This window comes from Citrus clementina, unplaced genomic scaffold (genome assembly GCF_000493195.1).
Source record: "Citrus clementina cultivar Clemenules unplaced genomic scaffold, Citrus_clementina_v1.0 scaffold_8, whole genome shotgun sequence".
Lineage (NCBI taxonomy): Eukaryota > Viridiplantae > Streptophyta > Magnoliopsida > Sapindales > Rutaceae > Citrus > Citrus x clementina.
Genome location: NW_006262022.1, coordinates 19,807,739 through 19,830,367, shown reverse-complemented (window position 1 = coordinate 19,830,367; position 22,629 = coordinate 19,807,739). Strand labels below are relative to the sequence as shown.

The following is a 22,629-nucleotide window of genomic DNA, read 5'->3' as shown; positions in this document are numbered from 1 at the left end:
TTCACTGACGCGGAATCGTCCGGTACCATGAGCCGAAATTAGAGTCTTTCACTCCCAAATCTTCGCGGGTGATGTCACCCGGGACTAGAGTGATCTTCTCTGAGATTAGGGCATTTAGATGTGTGCCATTTTTCTCCTTTAGAACCCTAAACAAATCCTTCCCTATAATCTGTAATCACACACATAAATTTGTACATTAATATATGCATCACATGTTAATTTATGATTAATGAAATGATTTTTCAGAAAAGAAAATGCATCGAACACCATAATTAATTTAAATCACTTATGATCCATTGCAGACGCGTAGTTGATTCCACAAATATACCTCATTATGAAAACGAACAGTTGCTGACTTTGCATCGGCAGCTCTAAGAAGAAGATAAAGCATCTTCACATTTGGCTGAACCCTCAAGATTTTCTCCACAAAAACTGGATAAACACAAGAAAATAATCATCATTTAAGAACTTGGAGTCCACTAGTGAAAGAGTAATAAATTAATGAAGAAAAGAGAAGATTTATTTATACTCTTTGCTAGAAAGCCAGTTGCCCCAGTGACAAGAATGGTCTTGTTCTCAAGAAACTCAAGAACGCTCCCCAACTCCATTGGAATTTTGAAAGAAGAAGAAAGAAAGCAAAAGAGAGAGAGAGATCAAGAATTGATTTGAGGAGTGACAAGCAAAAAGTGATCAATGTTCAAGAAGCACTAAAGCCACCACTCGTTAATAAGCAAGAATCGAATGTCATTTCATTTCATATAAACATAAGCAGCAAGATAGCTAGTGAGGGGACGGAGAGCAATTAAGAGGTAGAGTACACGCAAGAAAAGTTTAGTCATTATTTTCCCAGCTGGTAGATTGATGATCAGGTTTCTTGAATCTCTATTTTTAAATTTTTTAAAATAGATGTATTTGAGTAAATAAATAAAAATAGCACAGCACGACCACTACAAAGATTTGCAATTATTTTATAATTTAGCAGATGACCCACTTTAGTTTCGTTTTTGCATTTAACGTTTGGGTAAGGTGAGGTGAGGTGGTCACCTAAAAAATACAAGCCCATTGAAGAGGTCACGATTGTGACAACAGAATTATATTATAAAAATATATATAAAATTGGAAAAGCACCGGTCTTACTGTTGGATAGGGTTCTTGACCTAACCCTCTGCAGATATTTACACGCACTGCCGTGCAAATACCGACTTTCTTTTGCTTTGCTTTGAAATTGTGTCCCTAAGTAGTTACTGTTGATCTCTGACGCATGATTAAATATATATACTTACACATACACAAGTGCACATGCAATATTTACACATACACAAGTGCACATGCACATGGTTTTCAATTTAATTGTATGTATTCATATTTTTGTACATATGATATGATGATCCAGGTTAAATGCTTCTTATTGTTATAAAAATATGGCATGTCTCCACAATACACTGGTTGTCATTTGTCACGTACGCTCTTCAATAAAAGTTTCAAATTCTTGTTTGGACCTTCGAGCTTTTGGTTATTGCCACAAAATTTTAACGAATTGTGAAAAAATATATCACAAGTTTTGGTCAATATAATAAAAAATTTATAGTATAATCGGGAACTTAAGATTTTTGAATGGAAAGTGAGGGTTTAGTGGTGGAACTAGGATTTTGGTTCGACAAGAATCATAATATATAAAAGGGTTATTTCCACCCAGCCCCCAAATGTTTCAATATTTTCCACCGCATACTCAAATGTTTTGACAATTTTCACTGCACCCTCATTTTCGTTAATTTGACCGTTATTTTTAACGAAACTATTTGAAATTTAATTAAATATAAAAAATGCCCCTTATCTTAAATTAGAGAAGAATTAAATGACATAAATGCTAATCCAATAATTGATATTTGCATTGAAATTTCTTAATTAAAGGTAATTAAACAATAATCCCATCAATTAACTTATTAAATAATTTTGATTTATCATCATCAAATAATATTTAAGGCATGAACTTCCAAATTTCCCTTTAACCGTTAGAATAAACAGTCAAACTAACGGATTTAAGTGCGGAGTGGAAAATGTTGAAACATTTGGGACAGGGCGGAATTAACCCTATATAGAAGTCATAAACCTGAGTAGACTATGACATAAAATCACCAAAATTAAGAGGGCAAGATGAGGCTGAACTGGAGAAACCATGTACTGGTAAATAACAAAAGTTTGTGAACATTAGGGGGTCAAGTGTACAATATGCATAGATTTCAAATAATTTCAATTCAATCAAATGATGTGTGGTAGTTTTGTAGAATTTTTTGTTATTTTTTTAATGAGTGTTTTTTTAAATATCTTTTTAATGTAAATCTCAAACTTCTAAGTTTCAGATCTAGAAAAATATGAGCTCTAGATAGATTGTAACGATCTGTTGCAGTAAACTAACTGTAATTAGGTAAAGATTGTTAACAAAGGAAAAAAAAATTGCAATTCCTGATGGAGCTCTAATAAACCATGTATAACTTGGGCATGCAATGACTCTGATGCATATATGTTAATGCACTATTTTTATTCATGCTCTTCGATTAAAATAAATGGCAGTTAAAAGCCAAGTTGGTGAGAAGAACATAAAACCAGATAGTAGTAGTCTGTAAATATTAGATGTCGTGTGGTTCTCTTGGCTTGGCTCATGAAAGCACAGAGACAAAAGAAAGGTAGCAAATGAAAGGTACATATCTTGGTTGGAATAAGAATGGGGAAAAAATATATACTATTAGGGAGTTTAAATTCTAAATTTTTTATTTTTCAATACAAGAGATTTTATCAAGCAATTAATTGGCAGCCACTATAAATGTTAAACAGAACCTTCTTCATGTACGTTATACAATTGAAAATATCATGTGGCATGTCTTGTAAAATCTTTTTTTTTTTTTTTATGAAATGTCTTATAAAATCTTATGATAATATTGCTTGAAGAACATATACATTTCCTTAAATATGTTAGAGCAAAACATTAATACTGATGGGATATTCATCATTAGACTCATCCCTTCGCATGAGGCCAAATATTCTATTTAATTTGATGCAATTCTCTTGACTGTATAATGTATTCACTACACCTGCATATCTATATCCATCAGGCAATTTATTCAAATAAAATTCGTAGTGAGGTATGATAGTCGCCTTGATTTTTTGTGGCATTAATTAAAGTAAAGGAACTTCAGGCGATATATTAGGTCTTGATGATAAGCATGCAATAAAACCAGGACAGCAAACAGAACCAACAAGATTTCCTACATATAGTTTCCAATTTGCTTGAGGAAAATACTACCTGTGTGTGGGGTGATTCAGGCTATCATTCAGTTACCATATAAACTTGTCTTAGGAAATTTTTCTATAAAACAAGTTGTAATCTTAACAAATGAATGGAAAATAAAGTTTGCAACCCAGCTTTATGTGGTATACATTCTCATGCATAATTAAGACTCCTGCTACCTTTTTATGTAATAATAATCAGTTAAGAAGTTAAATTCCAGAATGCATGTTGTAGGGAATGTTAGGAAAACAATCTCACATTGCTTGAGAATAGTATTTATTAGACTAAGTAAGATAATGTCATTTGAGAGAACTATCAATTTTTGAGCTAGTTTTAAGAACGAGAGTAAACACATAAGCTGCTACACTCGAACAGTGTGTGTGTGTGTCTCGTACGAATTGGCCAAAGCTAAGATCATTATGGTAGACAAGTATAGAAAAACCGTGGCTATAGTGAATTAATAAAGAAAATTTTTCAAATTATGGCATTTGATTTTTTATCTTTTTAGTAATGTGAAAATCCATTTTCCTACTCTATGCTTTATTTTCAAATCAGAGATAGTAAGAAGAGAAAAATTTTCAGTACTCTATACATTGCAAATCTTAAATTGACGTACATATACATCTGTCGTATTACATAAATTAGGTGTTAAACTTGGGAATTTAATATAAAATTAAGAAAACCATAAATACGGAGGTTATTATCTCATATTTAGCTAAGAATAGTTATAGGCTAGTAATATAAGCTTTGAGGCAACCCTTGACTACTCTTGAGCTTTGAGTATGAGTTAAATTTGTGGGTTTCTATATGGTATTAGAGCCGAATTCAAGTATCAATGGGTCCACACTACCTTTTCACGTAACAAAGGCCAAACAAAAGTATCAATTTACATATGACAGGAATGTTAAGGATATTTTCCCATATTAGTTGAGATAGTTTGTGACTAATAATATAACTTGTAGCAACCCTCAATTGTGGAGTAATACCCTTCAAAAAAATCTGTTTCATTTTAATCATTCCATAATCTTTGGCCAGTCACTATCTTTTGTTTGAATCAGTATAATGCGCGGAACGGTAAAACCACACGTTTGCCAATTGAGAGTGTTATGTCTTTATCTTCCACCAAAATCCTAGTATAAATATTGTAGTAAGGCAATTCATGGCATTGAACGTCAATTTAAAATTAAACCCAACATTAATTCATGGCATATTTCGCATTTGTTTATTTTATATTCATAGAATCTAGCTAGAAAATTAAATGATAGTCATTCCCATGCTGTCGCCACGAGGAAGGCCATGGTGTGGTGTTTGTAGATCCTGGTATTATTTGCATGATCTCAATTATAAAGATAAAACAAGGAAGCATGGCTACTGTTTAGTCTGATCGTTTGTTTTAGAACGTTACTGAATGTTTGGGATTTTTTTCCTGATCAAAATTTTTATGCAATTAAAGACATGTATATAATTTATTGTCGATAAATTTGATGACGAATAAGCTTGAAATGGTGCTACTACCACCACATGGATGCAGCTGCAGCATCATCTAATTACATTTCATCATATGTACACTTATTACTAAATTCAGATAATTTTAAATACATTTGAGACAAGAAGAGAACCCAGGATTCCTCAACACTTAAGGTCTAGTCACAAATATTTTTGTGAACCTTATAATTATTTTGTATATAAATGTTTTCTAGGGGCTCGATTGATTGGTTTTCAAATAATTTGATTTAACTAGTAACCCCAGTTCAAATCCTAAGATAGGTGAGAATTGAAAAATTAATTTGAGTTTTGTTTACCCTCTATCTTTCTAAAATATATTTTTATTTAAAAATTAATATATTAAAATAAAGATTGAATCAAGAAAGTCTTAGATAAGATTAGCATTTAATGTCTACCATGCAATGTTCTGCAATAAAATTTGTCACATATAGGTTAATATAACGTATTTGATCTTGACTTTTGGACATCGGCCAGTTTCCAACTAACTATTCAAGATCTAAAATCCTTGTAAATCTTCAAGATCGGGGCTTTTGTTGTACTTTTTCAGAAAGCATTTAGTTAAGCAAATGTTAACCTTCTTCTTAAATATATATATGTTGCAGACACAGTCAATTTGCAGTTACAATCATGTGATTTTTAAGACTTATGATATAACGATAACATGCGTGCGACCTAACAACTAGTATGCCAAACATGGGACAACTAACGATTACAAATTCTGCATATTATTTCAAGAAGATTAAAGCAATGTATCGGATACCTAAAAGTATGGCTGCCACTTAGACTTCTTCAAACTGGATACTACGACTTCTCCATTTTTGGCTTTTTCACACAAAAGCTCGTGTGAAATGACGATAAGAAATTAAATTTGTCAGAAATAAAAATGAAGAGTGTATATTTATTGAACTCTTTTCTAAATTGGGCGGTTTCAACAGTATGGCACATGTTCTTGCATGTGCATGCCTAAATTCATCCATGCTTTAATTTCAATCGAGGGTAGCGGTACAGCTCTTCGTCTCCCATATGGATGTCAATGTCTCATTACTACAAGATTCTAAATTTTGAAATCTAATAATGCAATGGTTGGAATGATTGTGGTATTAGTTTTTAGGTAGCAGTTGGGACCATATATAAATGTATCATGGCATATATCAGGACTTTTAGCAGTTATCATCTAAGACAATTATACTTTATTTTTAAAAGGAAAATTATCATTGCACCACTTATGTTGTGCTTTATATTCATCTAACCACCACAAAATTCTAACATGTTCTATGCACCACCTTACTTTTTAAATTTGTATTAATTAGCCACTTTTACACTAATATCGTTAAATAATTTAAACAAAATAATAATTTTATCCCTAAATAAATTAAAAGACCATTTTATTTTATAAAAACTTTAAAAAAATAAAAATTATAATTATAAAATACCCCTAAATTTTATAAAAAATAAATCTCAAAAATAAATTTTTTATTTTTTAATAAAAATTATTTTAATAAAAAAATGTAATTATAAAAATAATTGAATTTTTTTATATAATAAAATTTCCCTAAATTATTAAAATTTTGGGATTTATTTTTAATAAATAAATTCAGTTATTTTTATTAAAATTTTGCAAAATCTAAATTTAATAAAAACCAGCCGAGCACCTCTATTTGTGATTTATTTTTTATTAAAATTAGGGGTATTTTTATAATTATAACTTTTTTATTTTTCAAAAGTTTTATAAGATAAAATATTCTTTTAATTTATTGAGGGTAAAATTATCATTTCATTTAAATTATTTAACGGTGTTAGTGCAAAAGTGACTAATTGATACAAATTTTAAAAGAAATGTGGTGAATAGAACATGTTAAAATTTTGTGGTGGTTGGATGACTATAAGACAAAACATAAGTGGTGCAATCATAATTTCTCTTTTTTAAAAAAAGAAAAAAGAAAAAATCATTATGCTATTAGTGGTAGAAAATAATTAAATAAGAGATATCATATGAAAAAAAATTGTTTTCCACTCAGTGAGTTTTAATAGCAATAACGATAGTTTGTGTTCCAATCATTACTGTCTTAATATATAATTATGACAAATTATCTCTATTAATGGGAATCTCCCGAACTTGAACTGTGACCTCTTACTTCTATTCCAAAAATTAAACCCCAACCGGACTAGTTATATTTACAACGTTTGAATAAAGATTGTTCAATTTGGATCATAGCTGTGTTCAACTACAGTAATGAATGTCTTGTGCTGATATACAAAAGATCTTTAGATTGGATCGGAATCTACTTCAACTAAAAAGGTGATGAGATGACATTAGTTTGATTTAAGTTAACTAAAACAAACAAGAAAAAGACAGTATCGAGTAAATCATTTTCGAGAGGAGGCTAAAAGTATTTAATGTGATTTATTAATATATATGCTTTGCCAATAATTACACATTAAGCATTCAGTGCTGATTGGGTAAAGCACCGCATTAGTGTCGTGCTTATATGTTTTTGACACGACAAGTCTTGATCCATTATTATGAAAATTAACTACTACTGCCGTTTTGTAGAATTAATTAGAATGAAATTAATACTTCAGACCTCGATGTCTTAATCAATTAGTAATATCTCTATTCTCTACTCATTAGGTGAGTAGTCTCTTTAGGGTTTCGGTGAGATGGTCGCCAAGAAGACAAATAATAACCTTTTTATTATAATTGGTCCGTAATTTATCTTTATTTTCCTGAAAAATACATACAGGGGCACACAAACTTTTCAGCTAAAAAATGAGGTTTGAATTTATTTTCTTTGCACATGGTCTATTCAAAATTTATTAGCCCTAATTTGATCAATTTGTTCACAAGAAGAATAAGAAACGCTATGAACGTCATTAGAGATGCAAATGGGGGCCAGTACGGCACGAGTTAGGCGCATGTGAGGAAAATCTAAATGAATTTATTGGCTTGTTTGCTATTGAGATACTATAATTTTTAAACTTATATAATTATTGTGAAAAAAATTATAATTATAAAATAAAAATTAATAATATGTATTATTAAATGTAATTATTAGATAATAATTTTAATAAAAATAATAAAGATATTTTACATTGTTCATCATCTAAATAATGAATTAAATCAACTTTTAATATTTATCAAATAGTTTTAGTGTTTTAACTTTTAAGTTACAGTTACCCAATCCTAATACAAAACAAAGTCTATGTTAGACTTAAATTATAGGCATGGAAGTACAATGGATGGACCAACAAGCGGAGTGGCATAAGCACAATTAATTAATTAATTATATACAAAATAATTTAAAGATAGTAAAAACGGAAATAAGACACGAAGCACGAATAGACGTAAATTTTTCATATAACAAATTAAAACACATGAGCAAATCTCGTTTTGTCAATCGCTTGGGGCAAAACTGAATAATTAAGAACAGTTCAACTTTGAATATAATGAAATAAACTTTTGTTTGGGGAATGGCGACTAAGGAGAGAACTAGAACAATACCTTGAACAAGTGTTAGTTTCTAATTAGTCAATCACTTTGAAAATATATAGGTGAACTGTCTAAGTCTATTGTGTGTATAAAATTTTTTTATCGAACATGACAAATTACAATTTTGAGGATAATTGGTAGATCAACTTTCGTTTTAAGTTTAGAGATTGCGCTGACGAACGGTCATATAAAGAGAGATCCATTGAAAAAATCAAATTCTTGGGACACTCATGATGAATAAATAATATATACTTGTAGAGTATATCCCCTCAGTTGGTCAAACTTACTAATTTGCGTATTGAGCTTAATTCCATAGACAAAAGTTGCGAAAACTTACTAATTATAATCAATATAAGCCAACTTTTGTTGTGTGTCGTGAAAGTAAAAATGTATAAAATCGGCGAAGATGACTTGTATGTTTTGCTTTTGCTTTTAGGATTTTGTTGACGACAAGAAGAATAAGAAAACTCATGCACAAAATTAATGGCCACATCTCTCCCCGTTAGCTTCTTTCTACGTTACGAAAAATCCCCTTGCACGTGACCACTAAACCAATCTTTAAGAACAGGCGTATCTTATAATATTGGAAAGGTCAATTCATTATCTTTACCCACACACGTCATGTCATTACAAACTTACGGTAAGCGACTTTAGTTTGCCCCATTTATTATTTCTTCCCCTTTTTTTTTCCTTTTTTTTTTCTTCTTTGCTTGTCCAAATTCTTTAGCTTCAATGACTTTGCAAATTGGGCACCAAGCTCTTCTCGCACGGCAGAGCTAATCGGCATAATTCCTTCACTAGCACAAGTTATTCCATTTGGTTTTTTATATGGGAAGGATCGGAGCAGGTAATGCTAAAAAATGGGATATGATAATTTTGCTCTTTTATTTTGTAAATATATTTGGAAATAAAGTTTAGTAGATAATATAACTTAGTCTATATTTAAAAATGATTATAACCCTTAGGTCTCTTAACTAATAGGGTTAATTTTGCATTATCCCCTCGTAAATTGATTATATTCAAATCACTCATTTATTTTGAAAACTTCAATTTATCCCATATTTCTTAAGAAGACAAAAAATAAAAATAAAAATTATCAACTCTCCCCTATTTTTCTCTTATCTTTTATACAGATGGGGTAGCTTCAGATTTTCAAAAGTAAATGGGTGATTTGAATAAAATTAACCCTAACTAATATATATGTGCTTGTGGGATGAAACCCAAAGCTAATTCAAGTGAAGTATAGGCCAATTTGGGAGTGCAATTGAAATTCTATAAGTTGGTTATTTCATAATTTTTTGATAAAAATAATGTTTGGTAAATTTTGTAAAAACGGATTATTTCATAATTTTCTCTATTTTGTTAGTATCTTTTAAAAGTAGATAGGATATTACTTTTCATAAGTAGCTTATGGGCAATGATATTTCCCCCCTTGTTTTTTGTAAAACCACCCCATTAAAAATAATTAAAATGAGGGAGCCCCTATGTTACGTTAATCGTAACGTACATCCACACACAGCAACAATACCCATGGTGGGACTCATTATTGTTGCTGTGTGTGACGTACGTTACGTTAATTGTAACGTAACACTGGCCTTAAAATGAATTGATTTTGTAAACCCACCCCTTAAATACCAAAAATACCCCTGTCTATTTAATATTTATAATTTTTTCTTTTTCTTTTTCTTTTCTAGCTTTTTGTTTGTTTTAACTTAAAAATAATAATTGTTGACAGCTCATAGGCCAACATGTTATCAAAGCCTTCATTTCATAAATTTTAAAATATTATATATAAATTAAATAACAAAATTTAAATAAATTTAACATATCAAAGAAAGAAAATCATACTTACGAAAACGTCAGTAGCCAAATACTCAAAATAGGTTAACATATATGCTCTAGAAAAAATTGACTTAGTTAGCTAAAAGGAAAATTAATTCCCAACAGAAAATTATTAAACGAAACCATAAAAAATCACATGAAACTAGACAACCATAAATTAATCCACATAAACAAACAACTTTTTAATTGAAATTTACTTTTTAAAAAACAAAACTTAAACTTACTATTTCCGTTTGGAATTCTTCCCTTGGCATATCTTCTTTCTTCATCAATGCAATATTAACTACTTTTTCTTTTCCATATTCTTCCGTTTGTACTTTTTCTTCATCCATCATTGTAATATTGACTTCTTTTTTTATTTGAACTATTAGGAAAGAGTTTAAGAACATAAAAACTCCTGTGTTTATACGGTATAATAAGTTTAACCTATAAAATGTAATAGATAATAATTTAACTAATATTTATTTATCTATTTTAGTCATTTCACCTAAGGATAATATTGTAATTACAAAAAATTATTAAGTGAGGTGGTTTTATACAAAAGGTGGGGGAAATGTTGCCACCCACGGCTTTCTGAATAAGTTACCTGCCTTTTTAAAATTCTTATTATAATTCTTTATTTTAATAAAAGGATAATTGTATCTCACTTATCCATAAACTCTCATATATAAATAATCAGATATCATATTACCACCATAATCATGTATGTTCTCTCTAATTTTGATTGTAAGTTCATATTCTAATTTTATAACTATGGCTTTTAAAGTTTCATCTATATTACATATTTAAGGAAAAAAAAGTCAAAACAATTTATTAAACATATTCTAAAAATAAAAAGTAATTAAAACTTATATATATTTTGGTCATTATATAATAAAACAACACTTTCGTAATAAAATTTACCAAACACATATGCTCTGCTTTTCAAACTCACGACAATCACAACAACATAGTTTACCAAACACCAAACTACCTTTTTAATTAGCAGCTTATTTCATCAGCCTCTGTAGTCTGTAATCCCAAACTGGCCCTATGTATGTTCAAATTCAAAGATTAGAATTCTTTCATGTTCTAAACTCCTCCTTAAAAAAAAAGAAAAATGAAGAATTAAATCTTATTCATACACTATCAATAAAATGCACATGGCACGTGATATTCAAAAACTCAAGAAAGCTCAAATCATGACAAAGTCCTATTCTAAATCTCAAAATAGATAGTATCTACTTGTATATCAAAACTTGAGCTCTTAGAACTTTTTCATGTTGACTGACCCTCACAAGACAATGTCCTAATAACATGAACATGTTTGTAGGTCAAATGTCTTATTGGATCCTACTCAATAGTAAGTATTGTTGCGTGGAATAATACCCTTTTTTTTCAGCGATGATATCTTTACCCCCCGATAATTTTTATAAACCCACCCCATTTTCAAAAAATAATTATAAAAATTGCATATTATTTTTGAAACATTTTCAAATAAAAAAGAAATTTGGAGAATTAATTGATTAAATCTATCTTAATTTACATTTTCATAGCTTAGATTGTTTTATTATATTTGATTATAAAGATTGCTTTAGTATAAGTTTCAACTGATTATTTTACCCTTATAAGGTAAATCTACCAACAATTTACTTTAACTTCAAAATTTTCTACTTTATACCAAATTCATTGTTTCTAACACTACTTTTATTAGTATGATTATTAAGCTTTAATTAAACTAACGAATTGTCTTTATGACACAATACTCATATAAATTATTGATGTGTCAAATTTATGCCATTTACACGTAAGGTAGTGAAAATAATAATTAGATTTCATTTAAAAATATTAGATTATAAGTGACATAATTAAATGCCTAAATTATTAGATACAATAACTTATGTTTATTGGAGCAATTTGGTCATTTTATATCATAATAATAAAATAGTGAAATAAAACTTATAAGTTTATGATCAAAGATGATCAAAGAAACCTAAGAAAAAAAATTAATAAAAGGATTTAATTGATTAACTATATGAAATTTTATTAATTTTTATTTTTAAAAATATTGCAAACTCGTTGTAATTTTTTCTAGAAGTGGACGAATTTTCAAAATAGTAGGGTGAAGTATTCCCCACTTTTTTTTTCTTTTTTTTTATCCTAATGGGTGTGTAAATCAATTTTTAAGTCTTGTACTCTCTCAAAGCTTCAAGATTGAGAGGTCATCGAAATAAATATTTGGAAATCACTTGGACAAACTCTTAAAGGCATTGAGTAATATGTAATGTGATTTCTAAACAATTATAAAGTACGAGGTGGCAAGATTTTTATCCTTTTTTTTTTCTTGGACTAACGTGCCGCTGGAAACCTGTTTATCTTGTTCTTATATCAGGTCTTTACAGAATGATGAGAAATAATAATTAATGAGAAGATTGTACGCTGCAATAGAGCAAACATGAGCAACAAATCTGTTTTCGGTAAAATTTCTGGTGTTCAATATTTTTATGTTTGAATTCTTCACTTGTATCAGCAAACATTAGTCATCAAGTGTGTTTACAAAATCCAAACTAATAATCTGCGTTGTGAATGAGGCAAGCATCTTCAAAAATTATGCATGATACACAATTATAGAAAAAGCAAATGACAGCCGATTTAGATAACAAACTTACAACTGAATTGCGAGAACCTAACTTTTATCCACCATCTCATTCACACTATTCTTAAAATTTTACACAAAATAATGCCCGTTAAACTGATTACGGAAACCTATAAAAGGAAAATAATCAAAATCTGTTAGTAACTCGAATGTGAGGTCCTTTGTTACATCGGATGGTACAGCTTCAAAGAGCTTAAGAGATACAAGAAAACCGTTTGACTGGAGCAGCTTCTTAACAGCATATATCTGTTGAACCGAAGCCACTGCACTCTTTAGCAATACTGCATAGACAGGCTCCAACATTGGACATAACCTCAGCTAATCATGCTGCAGCTATCCAAGACTTCAAGAGCCAAAATCTCTTACAGCTGGGGTCGCATTAACTTGATCTGTCACCGATGGTAATTGAAACATATGTACTTGATCCGTATCTGATGAGACAGAATTTGCTTGATCTGTTTCTAAGGAGGCAGAATTGCTGTGATCTGCAGCAGAAGTAGTGGAACCCATTTGATCAGTTGCCGATGGGGCACAGTCCAATTGATCAGTTTGTGATGGGGCAGAGTCCAGTTGATCAGTTTGTGATGGGGCAGAGTCTATTCTATCAGACGCTAGTGCGGTAACATCCATTTGATCAGTTGCTAGTGGACCAGTGTCCATCTGATCAGTTTTTGGTGGGTCTGTGTCCATCTTATCAGATGCTGGTGGGTCAGTGTCCATCTGATCAGTTGCTGGTGGAGCTGATATAGCAGGCGGTGCAGGATCTTTTTGGTCTAAAATAGTTTCAGTACTCTCATATTCAGACAAGATATCCATAAACTCATTGAGCAACCGCTGGACTTTCCTATTTGATGCCATTGCTGGAAGAATATCCTCTCTTAAAAGTTTGTGCTTTCTCATTCCCTGCAGAGATGAGGAAGGAGATTTTAAGCATTCCAAGAGATTTATGGCCAAGTAAACAGCATAATGTCAAAGAACCTAAGGGCTTTATGTACCATGCATATGCTTTGATAAGCATAACAAATAGGACAGAAAATTAAAAGTTGACACAGAACTTGGATACAAGGTGATCAATTTGTCAAAACTAGGACATAAAATTAAAAGTTGAAACAGAATTCGGAAACAACGTTATCAATTTTGCTAGGATGGTGGCCTAAAAATAATCTAAGATTGAATGCAGGTGAGGACGCCCAGGACAGAGTGCAATACAGATTAAGTTGCTTTCAATGAGACAACAAATGTTAGTAGTAAAGCCAGTCTATTTCAAATACATGGAAGAATTCACCACTAGCTATTTGAAACGAAAAGCAGCCACTGATTCAATGACCATACAATTAGAGAGTGACTGTTATGCAGATATCTGCCCAAAACTAAAGGCTTTTCTTCACCATATGTGCATGTGTACGTATGTTTACACATCTCTACTAAATGGTTTAATAATTATAATAAACACAGAACAAAAATCACCAGAAGAATCACTTTGCATTGTGTAAGATTTCTATATGTGTATACACACACGCACAGAGAGTAAGCTTCTCAGGGGTGGATGCTAAAATGCGGATTGCGTGTGGATGCAACTAAAAGACAAAAAAAGGGAGTCCTAGACACTAAAAGACAATAAAAACAACGCATTGAAATATGTATTTTTCTTGTCTTTTAGCTGCATTTGTACGATATCTGCATTTTAGCGTCAACACCTGAGAAGCTGTGTGTGTGTGTGTGTGTGTGTGTAGCAGAATAAGTTAGGAAAACATGAATTCCAATATCCATTGGATAAATTAAAGCATTTGAGAAAAACGTGTATAGAAAGTCTTACGAGTACACAGGGTTCCCAAGCTATGTTCTTTGCATTTGAGGATGCGGCTTCAGCCATCCCAGTTGGAGGTCCAAGAAAACTTTCACAGACTTCTCGTAAACGAGACTCGTCTGCTTCTCTGCAATCGAAAGAATGTAAACACCACATTGCACTGCTAAATACAAAGTACTACAACATAAAACAAGGGGGGAAAAGGATATTATGGTAATTTAAATGGATTTTCATCATCATGGAAAATTATTGTACATATGCATGCATCATGACAGCAAATACTGCTACTCTTAAATGAGACCAAAAGAAGAAAAAAGACAAAGCATGAATGGAAACCTTGCTAAGAAGCGAATGTAGGAAAGGAGGCACTGGCAATATTCATTTGGAGATTTCAAAGCCAACGAAGATGCCAACTGAGCTTCCAAATGAGCACGTGTCTGCACTCCATCATCAGTTACCCTGTAACAGTAAATGATCACAGGTCATTCTAGAAGCACGATCTTTAACCCATAATAACTTAATACATTAAGTACGGAATATCTTAAATAGGTCGCCCAAACCAAAATAACATCATCATATTAATCACAAAATCTGAGACCGAAAATTGTCAAAAGGAAAATGTCAAAATACAATAGAAACCTGCTCCAGCCTGGCTTTCTCGCCAAGTATTTCCTAACATCCACCTGCAACGTAGCCAGCTCGCCACTCTGAATCGAACCAAAATTCCAGGAGCTAACAAAATTTGATGCAGGAAAGCAGTCATCCGCAACCCTCAGCCAACACATGAGATTCATGTCAAAAAGGAATGCATGACGTGTAGCCAGAACAACAAGAGGAGAACCTGCTTTTGATAGCTTGGCAGATATGACTTTGATTGTGCCTGAATGGATGATGAAACAAACCATACAAAAAACACCATTTTCAGGAGATAGTCATGATGGGCTGTCAGCCAAAAACAAGATACAACATATCTTATCTACCCCTGACACAGGTTCAAATTTACAAAGTACCTGTACCTTTAGAAGCTGAATTCGGGTCAGTAGTAATCAGAGCCCCCAATGAGTCATGAAGCAGACACTTCCTGTTGAAGAGATCCCATACATGTAATGATCCCTTCCTTGTGACAAGTAACAATTTCCAACTCTCATCACAGTCAATAAATGTTGCAGCAGATCCCATCATCATGGTTGGCATGGCTCGTCTCCCGCACTTTGTATAAACCTTCTCAAACATGAAGAGAATAGTTATAATGCAATTTTCCAATCGCTTCTAATTTACTAATCAAATCTTTAGCTTAGTTTTGTCTCGCATATAATATACACAAGCACATTCGTCAAAAAAGCACACAAAAGGGACGAAAAACAGAGACAGGCAATATGTTAATTAGACTTTTTAAGGGGTAACCTAAATCAAGACATCGGCTCATAGGCCCAGTACCAAGAATCACTTATGAAAGACCCAAAAAAAATTATGTTTATTATGATCATCCAACATCTTTAACAATAAATTCAAGAACTTAAACATCAAGTACGCATGCATAACCATACCAACCCAGTTTGGGCACTACGGCCTTACCCCCCCCCCCCCCCCCCCCCAAAACACCCCAACACACACACACACACACACACACAAAAACACAAAAAAAGGGTCACTCCGATATTACCAAACATTGGCTACTCTAGGGTGTCCAATTTGTTGGAAAAGAGGTTAACTTCAAATACTTATCATGTCAGTCACATGAGAAATCTATTAATTGCTAATCAGACCAAAAAATACCTTTACAAGTTTGATTTCTTCAGCCTAACTATGTTGTCTCGGATGAAAGACTTGATTTATTAAGCTTTTGTAAAGGGCCACACAACACACTACACACTTGAGAGGATAAAACATTTCCAGATTTTTTCTAGGCAAAAACGACCCTGTTTTACATCTTATTACTCACTAAAGATAGATATCCTTAATTTAGATGAACATCATTCCGATTGCCATCTCCTCCAGCAGAACTGACCCATGTAAGTGCAATGAAATCATAGCCATCCTTGCGATTATTCGGACAGAAACCTGGGTTTTTACACGAACAAACTAAGACACCAACATAGACCACCATCTAGATTGAAACTATTTAACTGAACTATTGCCTATAAGTATCTCATCAAAGCATCAGTGCTTCCATCAACCGCGTTCATCACTGTCCTCCAATCTAACTGTCCTATGTCTTCTCCGGCCAAGTATCAGCAAAGTCATGAAAAAGAACAAGAAGTTTGCAGGTTGAAAGTAAACAAGGATAAGGCCAATCTTTCGATGGTTGATAGGTGACTTTGATTGAAACTATTTAAATGAATTATTGCCAGTAACTATCTCATCAAAGCATCAGTGCTTTCATCAACCACATTCATCACTGTTCTCAAATCTAACTGTCCGACTTCTTTTCCTGCCAAGTATCAGCAAAGTCATAAGAAAGAACAAGAGGTTTGCAGGTTGGAAAGTAAACTAGGGCAAGGCCAATCTTTTGATTGTTGATGGGTGATTTTGATTGTTGTAGAGATGAAGACATGAACATGACTGTGGAAGGTGATGGTGGAAGATGTCTGCCCCTTCATAATTATGATGTAAATTACAATTTCTAGAGCTGTTGATTTTTTGACAAATTCCTGTAACAACTCCAGCAAGTTGTTTCATCCAACATCAGGATGCTGGACCCAACATTTTTTTTTTTTCACTTTCTGAATTGGTTAGAATTTACAGATATTACAATCTAGCATCTATTGGGAATTTGAATACACAAAGTTGCAATATAGCCCAAAGGTCTACCAGGCATAGCCTGGAAATCTATACCTCTATACCCATATTATAAAGATATATCTGCTCCCATTAATATTTGGGGAGATATATATCTACCCTCACCCACATTAGTGGGAGGAGATTAATTATGAGTCTTGCCTTGAGGGTACTCAAACTGGTGCCTTCAATTTGCCCACCACCAGGCCAAGGCCTTAGTGATGATGAGGGACCCAACTGGAGGATTCTAAAATGTGGTGAAACCATCCTTCAGAAGACAGACATTATTATTTATTCGATAAATGCACCAGATTCATCATAGTACTAGATCCAAAAAGATATCAAGATTGAAGGATCAACAAAGACACTATAAATTTGAATAAGAATTATTTGTAACAAAACATTTATACGCCAAGATGACAGTCATTCAGCAATCAAAATAAAAACATATATATAGATGGGCCGTAAGCGAAATGCCAAAGATTATGACTCAATCTGCATTATCAAACAAGCACTTCACTATTATGGCAACAACTGCATTAAAAGAACGATTAAAGAAATTTCAAAAGAGATAGGTGAAGGATCAAATGTCTTTACTCACTTGTAGGCATCCATCTTCACAGCCAACAGCCCAGAAATTTATATTGCCAGCTAAAACAGTGACTTTCCCTGTTATCCTATCAGACCAAAGAGTTTGAGATCCTCTTGTGCAGGCAATTTCTGTTTCTTTCATCATACATGTACTTCCCATTCCAACAATGTCATTTACAGCATGTTCTCTAGGACGGGCTTCCAAGCAAACTGGAACATTATCTTCCCCTTCTTTCTTATCAAATACTCTAATAGAAAGAGTTGTAGTAGTAGCAGCAACTGAGCCAGAAGCCTTCACATTCCCAGATTGTTCTACACCGACATTTCCATCCCCAGCTGCAGATGCTGGAACCTTCTCAATAACCAGGCTCTCAGTAATAGTAGCCCTGGCAGTAACTCCAGAACGCTCCTTTACATCAGAGCTTCTGCCCACTGTTCCCCTGACAGAAACTTCTCTCATAACGCCATCAGCAGGAACTACCCCATTATTATCCTTTCTGTGATCGGATGACACAGGAGGGAAGTCATGCAACTGAGATTGAGCACCACCAGTAACACCTTCCTGCTGAACTGGTACTCCCACTGCTTCTGGAATAATCCTCTTTCTACCATCAGGTCTTCTGTATTCTCTTTGTTTAACAGGACTAGAAATCCGGCCAGAAGTCGACACTTTATTTAATCCATCACTGGCAACACCCCCACTCTTCTTTCCATTGTCAGTTTGAGGCTCAGAAGCCTTTGTTGTGACCCCTATATTGACAGAAGACTTTGCCGGTGCCTGAATTGCCTGAACATCAGAAACCACCTTTTTAGTTGTGGTTTCCTTAGCCGATGCTGCTTCAAGCAATAACTGAGCTGGAGTCTCTGCTAGATTTGCCTGTCGACCTCTGACATCACCATAACGACTTCTCTTTAACTCATCAAGTTCAGCATCACTTAGCCTATGGCCAAGCTCTTTCACCTCAAAATGGAAATTAGCCACTGTCCCATCTAAGGAACAGGCAAAAAGAGAATAACCATCAGGACTCCTGCTTCCAATTTAAAAAATGAACAATGTATGAGAAGAAGAAACCCAACATAAAAATAAATAAAATAAAATAAAAAATCATTCGGTAGGAAAAGGTTAGAGCCATAATTGAGATAGAATTCCCATATCAATTACCAAATAGTTATATTATTCCAGAGAATTAGGTATTTACCAGGATAAATCCACAACACTTTGAGTGAAAAAATGCTTGGCAACAAAAAGAGGACGGGGACTAGCAGTCGTCCATACAGTTATAGTACGATCCTGACTTCCAATTGCAATAACGTTATACGGCTGCGATTCTTTCCCTCCAATCTTGGAAGTCCCATTTGTCCATCCAACAGGGGCAGCTTTCACTTCCTGTGAACTGGCGGAATTCCTTCTGAACATTGAATGATTGAACTTCACCACTATAATAGGGGCATTGTGTCCTAAGAAATCAAATGTTGCCGCCCATTCACCTCTCTCTAGAACAGGTGCAGAATGCCTAGGCTTCTGGAAACCATGAGTTGTTGTTATGAAATGGCCACAGGGAGACCATCCAAGCCGCCTGAAGAATGTAGAACCAAGCTGAAAAGGGCACAGTCTCAGTAAAGAAAAGAAATTGAAACTTAGAATAATAGATAAGTCGCCAATTAGGAACATACTGATTTTGCCCAGTGGCCATCTGTTCTGTGAGCAAGACTCCAGTCACTTGTTCGCCATATAATGACAGTCTTATCATCAGATTGACTAGCTATGAAAGAGCCAATGGGATCCCAAGCGACTCCTTTAACCAGGCTAGAGTGGCCTCTAAGAACAGCAGTACAATACCAGTGCTCATGTTTCCAGATGTGGATTGTGTTGTCCAGACTTCCACTAGCCAATATCGAGTCATCTGGAGACCAATTGAGATCCACCTACTTTAGGCATGGAACAATTCCCCAGTTAGACAGTACCAGAGAGGATATCAGAAATTAAACACAGAAAGGAAGACATTCCAACAAACTATTCGGCTAAGTTTGTCGAGTTTTCATCTACTTGTATACAAGCAATTGTTTTGTTTCTCTATGCAGTAGATGCACAAACTGGTAACCTGAAAACATAATAAAGATATTCCAACAATGGAAAAATCCACCCAATTAAAAATACAACTCAGAAAATTCAGAAAAGATAATTTTGCTTTCATTTGGTGTCAAAACATTTAAATAATAAAGCAATTTAATTACCACATCGGCAGTGTGTCCTCTTAAAGTCATTGCAACTTTCCAGTTCTCTATATCTGGGGGCTCTCCACTACCAAACTCTGTTGTTCCTGAACCAGGCTTTTTCTCATGAATCAAAATAACCTGATCATCAGAACCTGATGCAATATACCGACCGTGCTTAGCCCACCTAACACAGTTAACTGACCCAAAATGATCGCGAAGGGTTGCAAGAAGCCTCTGGGTTGATTCATCATTTTCAAAGTTCTTGCCAACAGATTTCATGTTCCATATACGAACCTGTGACATTTTTTTTCATTAGCCATCATGATTTAGAATAAATTGCAAAAGAGTTTATGCAATATGCACATCCAAGTAGGTGAGCAATATGACCAAACAAATTATACAAAAGATGCCTCCAAAAGCATGCATGAGGGCGTAGCTTGGTTTCTGACTATTCATAAGATTAAACTGATAATCAGAAAAACTCACAAGTTCAAACCAAAAAGGGATTAGGGAAGAATGTAATCCATAACTTCCAAATCATAAGAGGGACTGAATAGATTGTGTAACCAGAACTAGAGATGTGGAATGCAGAGAAATCAGAAGCAGTGTCAGTCATATGTCAAAAATTAAATATTGAAAAGCCGAATATACACAATTATAGGGACCAAATAAACACAATTTAAGTAGAATATTCCCACAAGTTCATTAACAACACTCCCTCCCTCGGACATATTGCAATGTTCCCAATTACCCACTCTTCATGAATTTTTCTCCCATTAGCATGACCCCACAACTATTTTCCATAACCATGATCGAGAACATTAGCTTCCTTTCTAAAATACACATAAGCAACAAACTGATCCTATCATCTCAACAGAAAGCCCATTTGGATGTGCTTTTATACCAAATTTATATAAATTTGGAACAAAAACATAAAAGCTAAGAGAAAAAACAATTTTTATATCATCTCCATTATTACAGATTATATATACCACACCAAGATGCCAATGCCACAAATAGCCAGATAGCAGTCAGCTAATCGAGAAAGTTTTTGGAGCAACAAAGCAACAGTCAATAAACACACAGCATCTATACAAGGCCCGTAAGTAAATGAGAGCAATCATGATGATATCATCAGAGATAGCTACAGAGTTAAAATTCATTTCAGACATCTAAATGTGCCAAGAAACATGATAACATATATAGCTCAGAAGATACACAAAAGGGGACGAAATTTGAACAGCATGTACAATTCCAGGTACAGAATTATTTACTCCTTTGGCATTTTATTGGAGTAACGAGAAGAAATATACCTTGTGGTCACCTCCACCAGTCGCAAACCTGAGGGCACCAGGCTGTACATCAATGGAAAAAATCTGCATTCCCTCATGCCTAACCCAACTGGGTTTCTCAGCAATCATCTCCTTTGCTCCGTAATTATCCTAAGAAGACAAATTTGAATACGGCTTCCTTTAAATTGATTCTTCAAAACCCATCATAAGGTACATAAGTTCAAAGCTTCCCCTGAACAACTAAGCTCTCAATAGTAATCCCAACTCAATTCTAGAACCCAATAAATAAATAAGTTAGACCATAAAAAAAAAAATTAAAAAGCCAGAGAAATGTAAAAACAAAAATAATATTTACCTTGTTTCTTTCAAAAACCCAGTAAAAAAATGAAACCCTCAAATTTAGGTTTTTCAACTAAGAAACCCTAATTAGTGTAAGCAACGAGGTTTATGGTACCAAACGAGCCCTAAATTTAAGAATCAAAATAACCCTTTGGCAGGAAGCAATAGAAACGATGTACGGATTGTAGTAAAATATATATTTTTTTAAAAAAAAAAAAAAGAAAAAAGGTAAAACCCTGAGTGTGGAGTTAAAAGAAGAGAAGAAAAAGATCTAAGAAAAATAACGGTCAATATAAAAGAAATATCTCTTCCCTAGAAAAAAATGGTCAGGCTTTAATAGAGATTTAAAATAATAAAGAGAGAGATGAAATTAAAAAATTAAAAAATTAAAAAATTAAAAATTAAAAATTAAAAATTAAAAAAAGAGAAAGAAAGAATCTAATTGGGTATCATATTTTTAGAATGTGGGTGCAAAAATGGGAACCAATTGACTGGGAATGAAAAATAGGGTTAGAATTGACGCCAAAAGGACAAAGGTGGACTGTATGTTCGATTAGATTGAATGGTTGGTTTTTGTGTCTAGTGGGGTGGCTTTGTTTCTTTTTGAATGAGCATGAGCAATTAATTAAGCATGTGTTGCTCCTTTGTTAGTTGATTTGAACATAGTGGTTAAGTTGCTTTCCCTTAAAGATTAAGCCCAAAAAGAGTACAAAACAGAATAAGATAGAATGTTTCATCTTTTAAAGTGAATTTAAGAGAATAATTTTTATGTTTAGGTTATATGAAGCAGGATAAAGCTAAATCCACCTTCCCTTCCAAAATTTAGTGATACGAGTGAATTTTTTT

General features: G+C 33.1%; 1 protein-coding gene and 1 pseudogene across 2 annotated transcripts; both read right to left on the bottom strand.

Moving 5' to 3' along the window:
- The window catches only part of LOC18034640, a 5,976-nt pseudogene extending 5,060 nt beyond the window's left edge, over positions 1-916 (bottom strand).
- An 11,746-nt stretch (positions 917-12,662) lies between these two features.
- On the bottom strand, positions 12,663-21,984 carry LOC18034972 (protein HIRA). 2 transcript variants are annotated; one of them, XM_024178835.1, is made up of 11 exons: positions 21,800-21,984; positions 21,466-21,715; positions 20,171-20,446; positions 19,610-19,861; positions 19,135-19,532; positions 17,946-18,963; positions 15,577-15,787; positions 15,206-15,446; positions 14,903-15,025; positions 14,576-14,693; positions 12,663-13,662 (listed from the first exon to the last, which is right to left on the bottom strand). In XM_024178835.1, the coding sequence occupies exons 2-11, from the start codon at positions 21,571-21,573 to the stop codon at positions 13,105-13,107; spliced, it is 3,303 nt and encodes a 1,100-aa protein (XP_024034603.1). In that variant the 5' UTR covers positions 21,574-21,715; positions 21,800-21,984; the 3' UTR covers positions 12,663-13,104. The 2 variants fall into 2 exon arrangements, with proteins under 2 accessions (XP_024034603.1, XP_006424269.1); XM_006424206.2 differs by having other exon boundaries at positions 12,664-13,662; positions 15,583-15,787.
- Between the last annotated feature and the right edge of the window lie 645 nt (positions 21,985-22,629).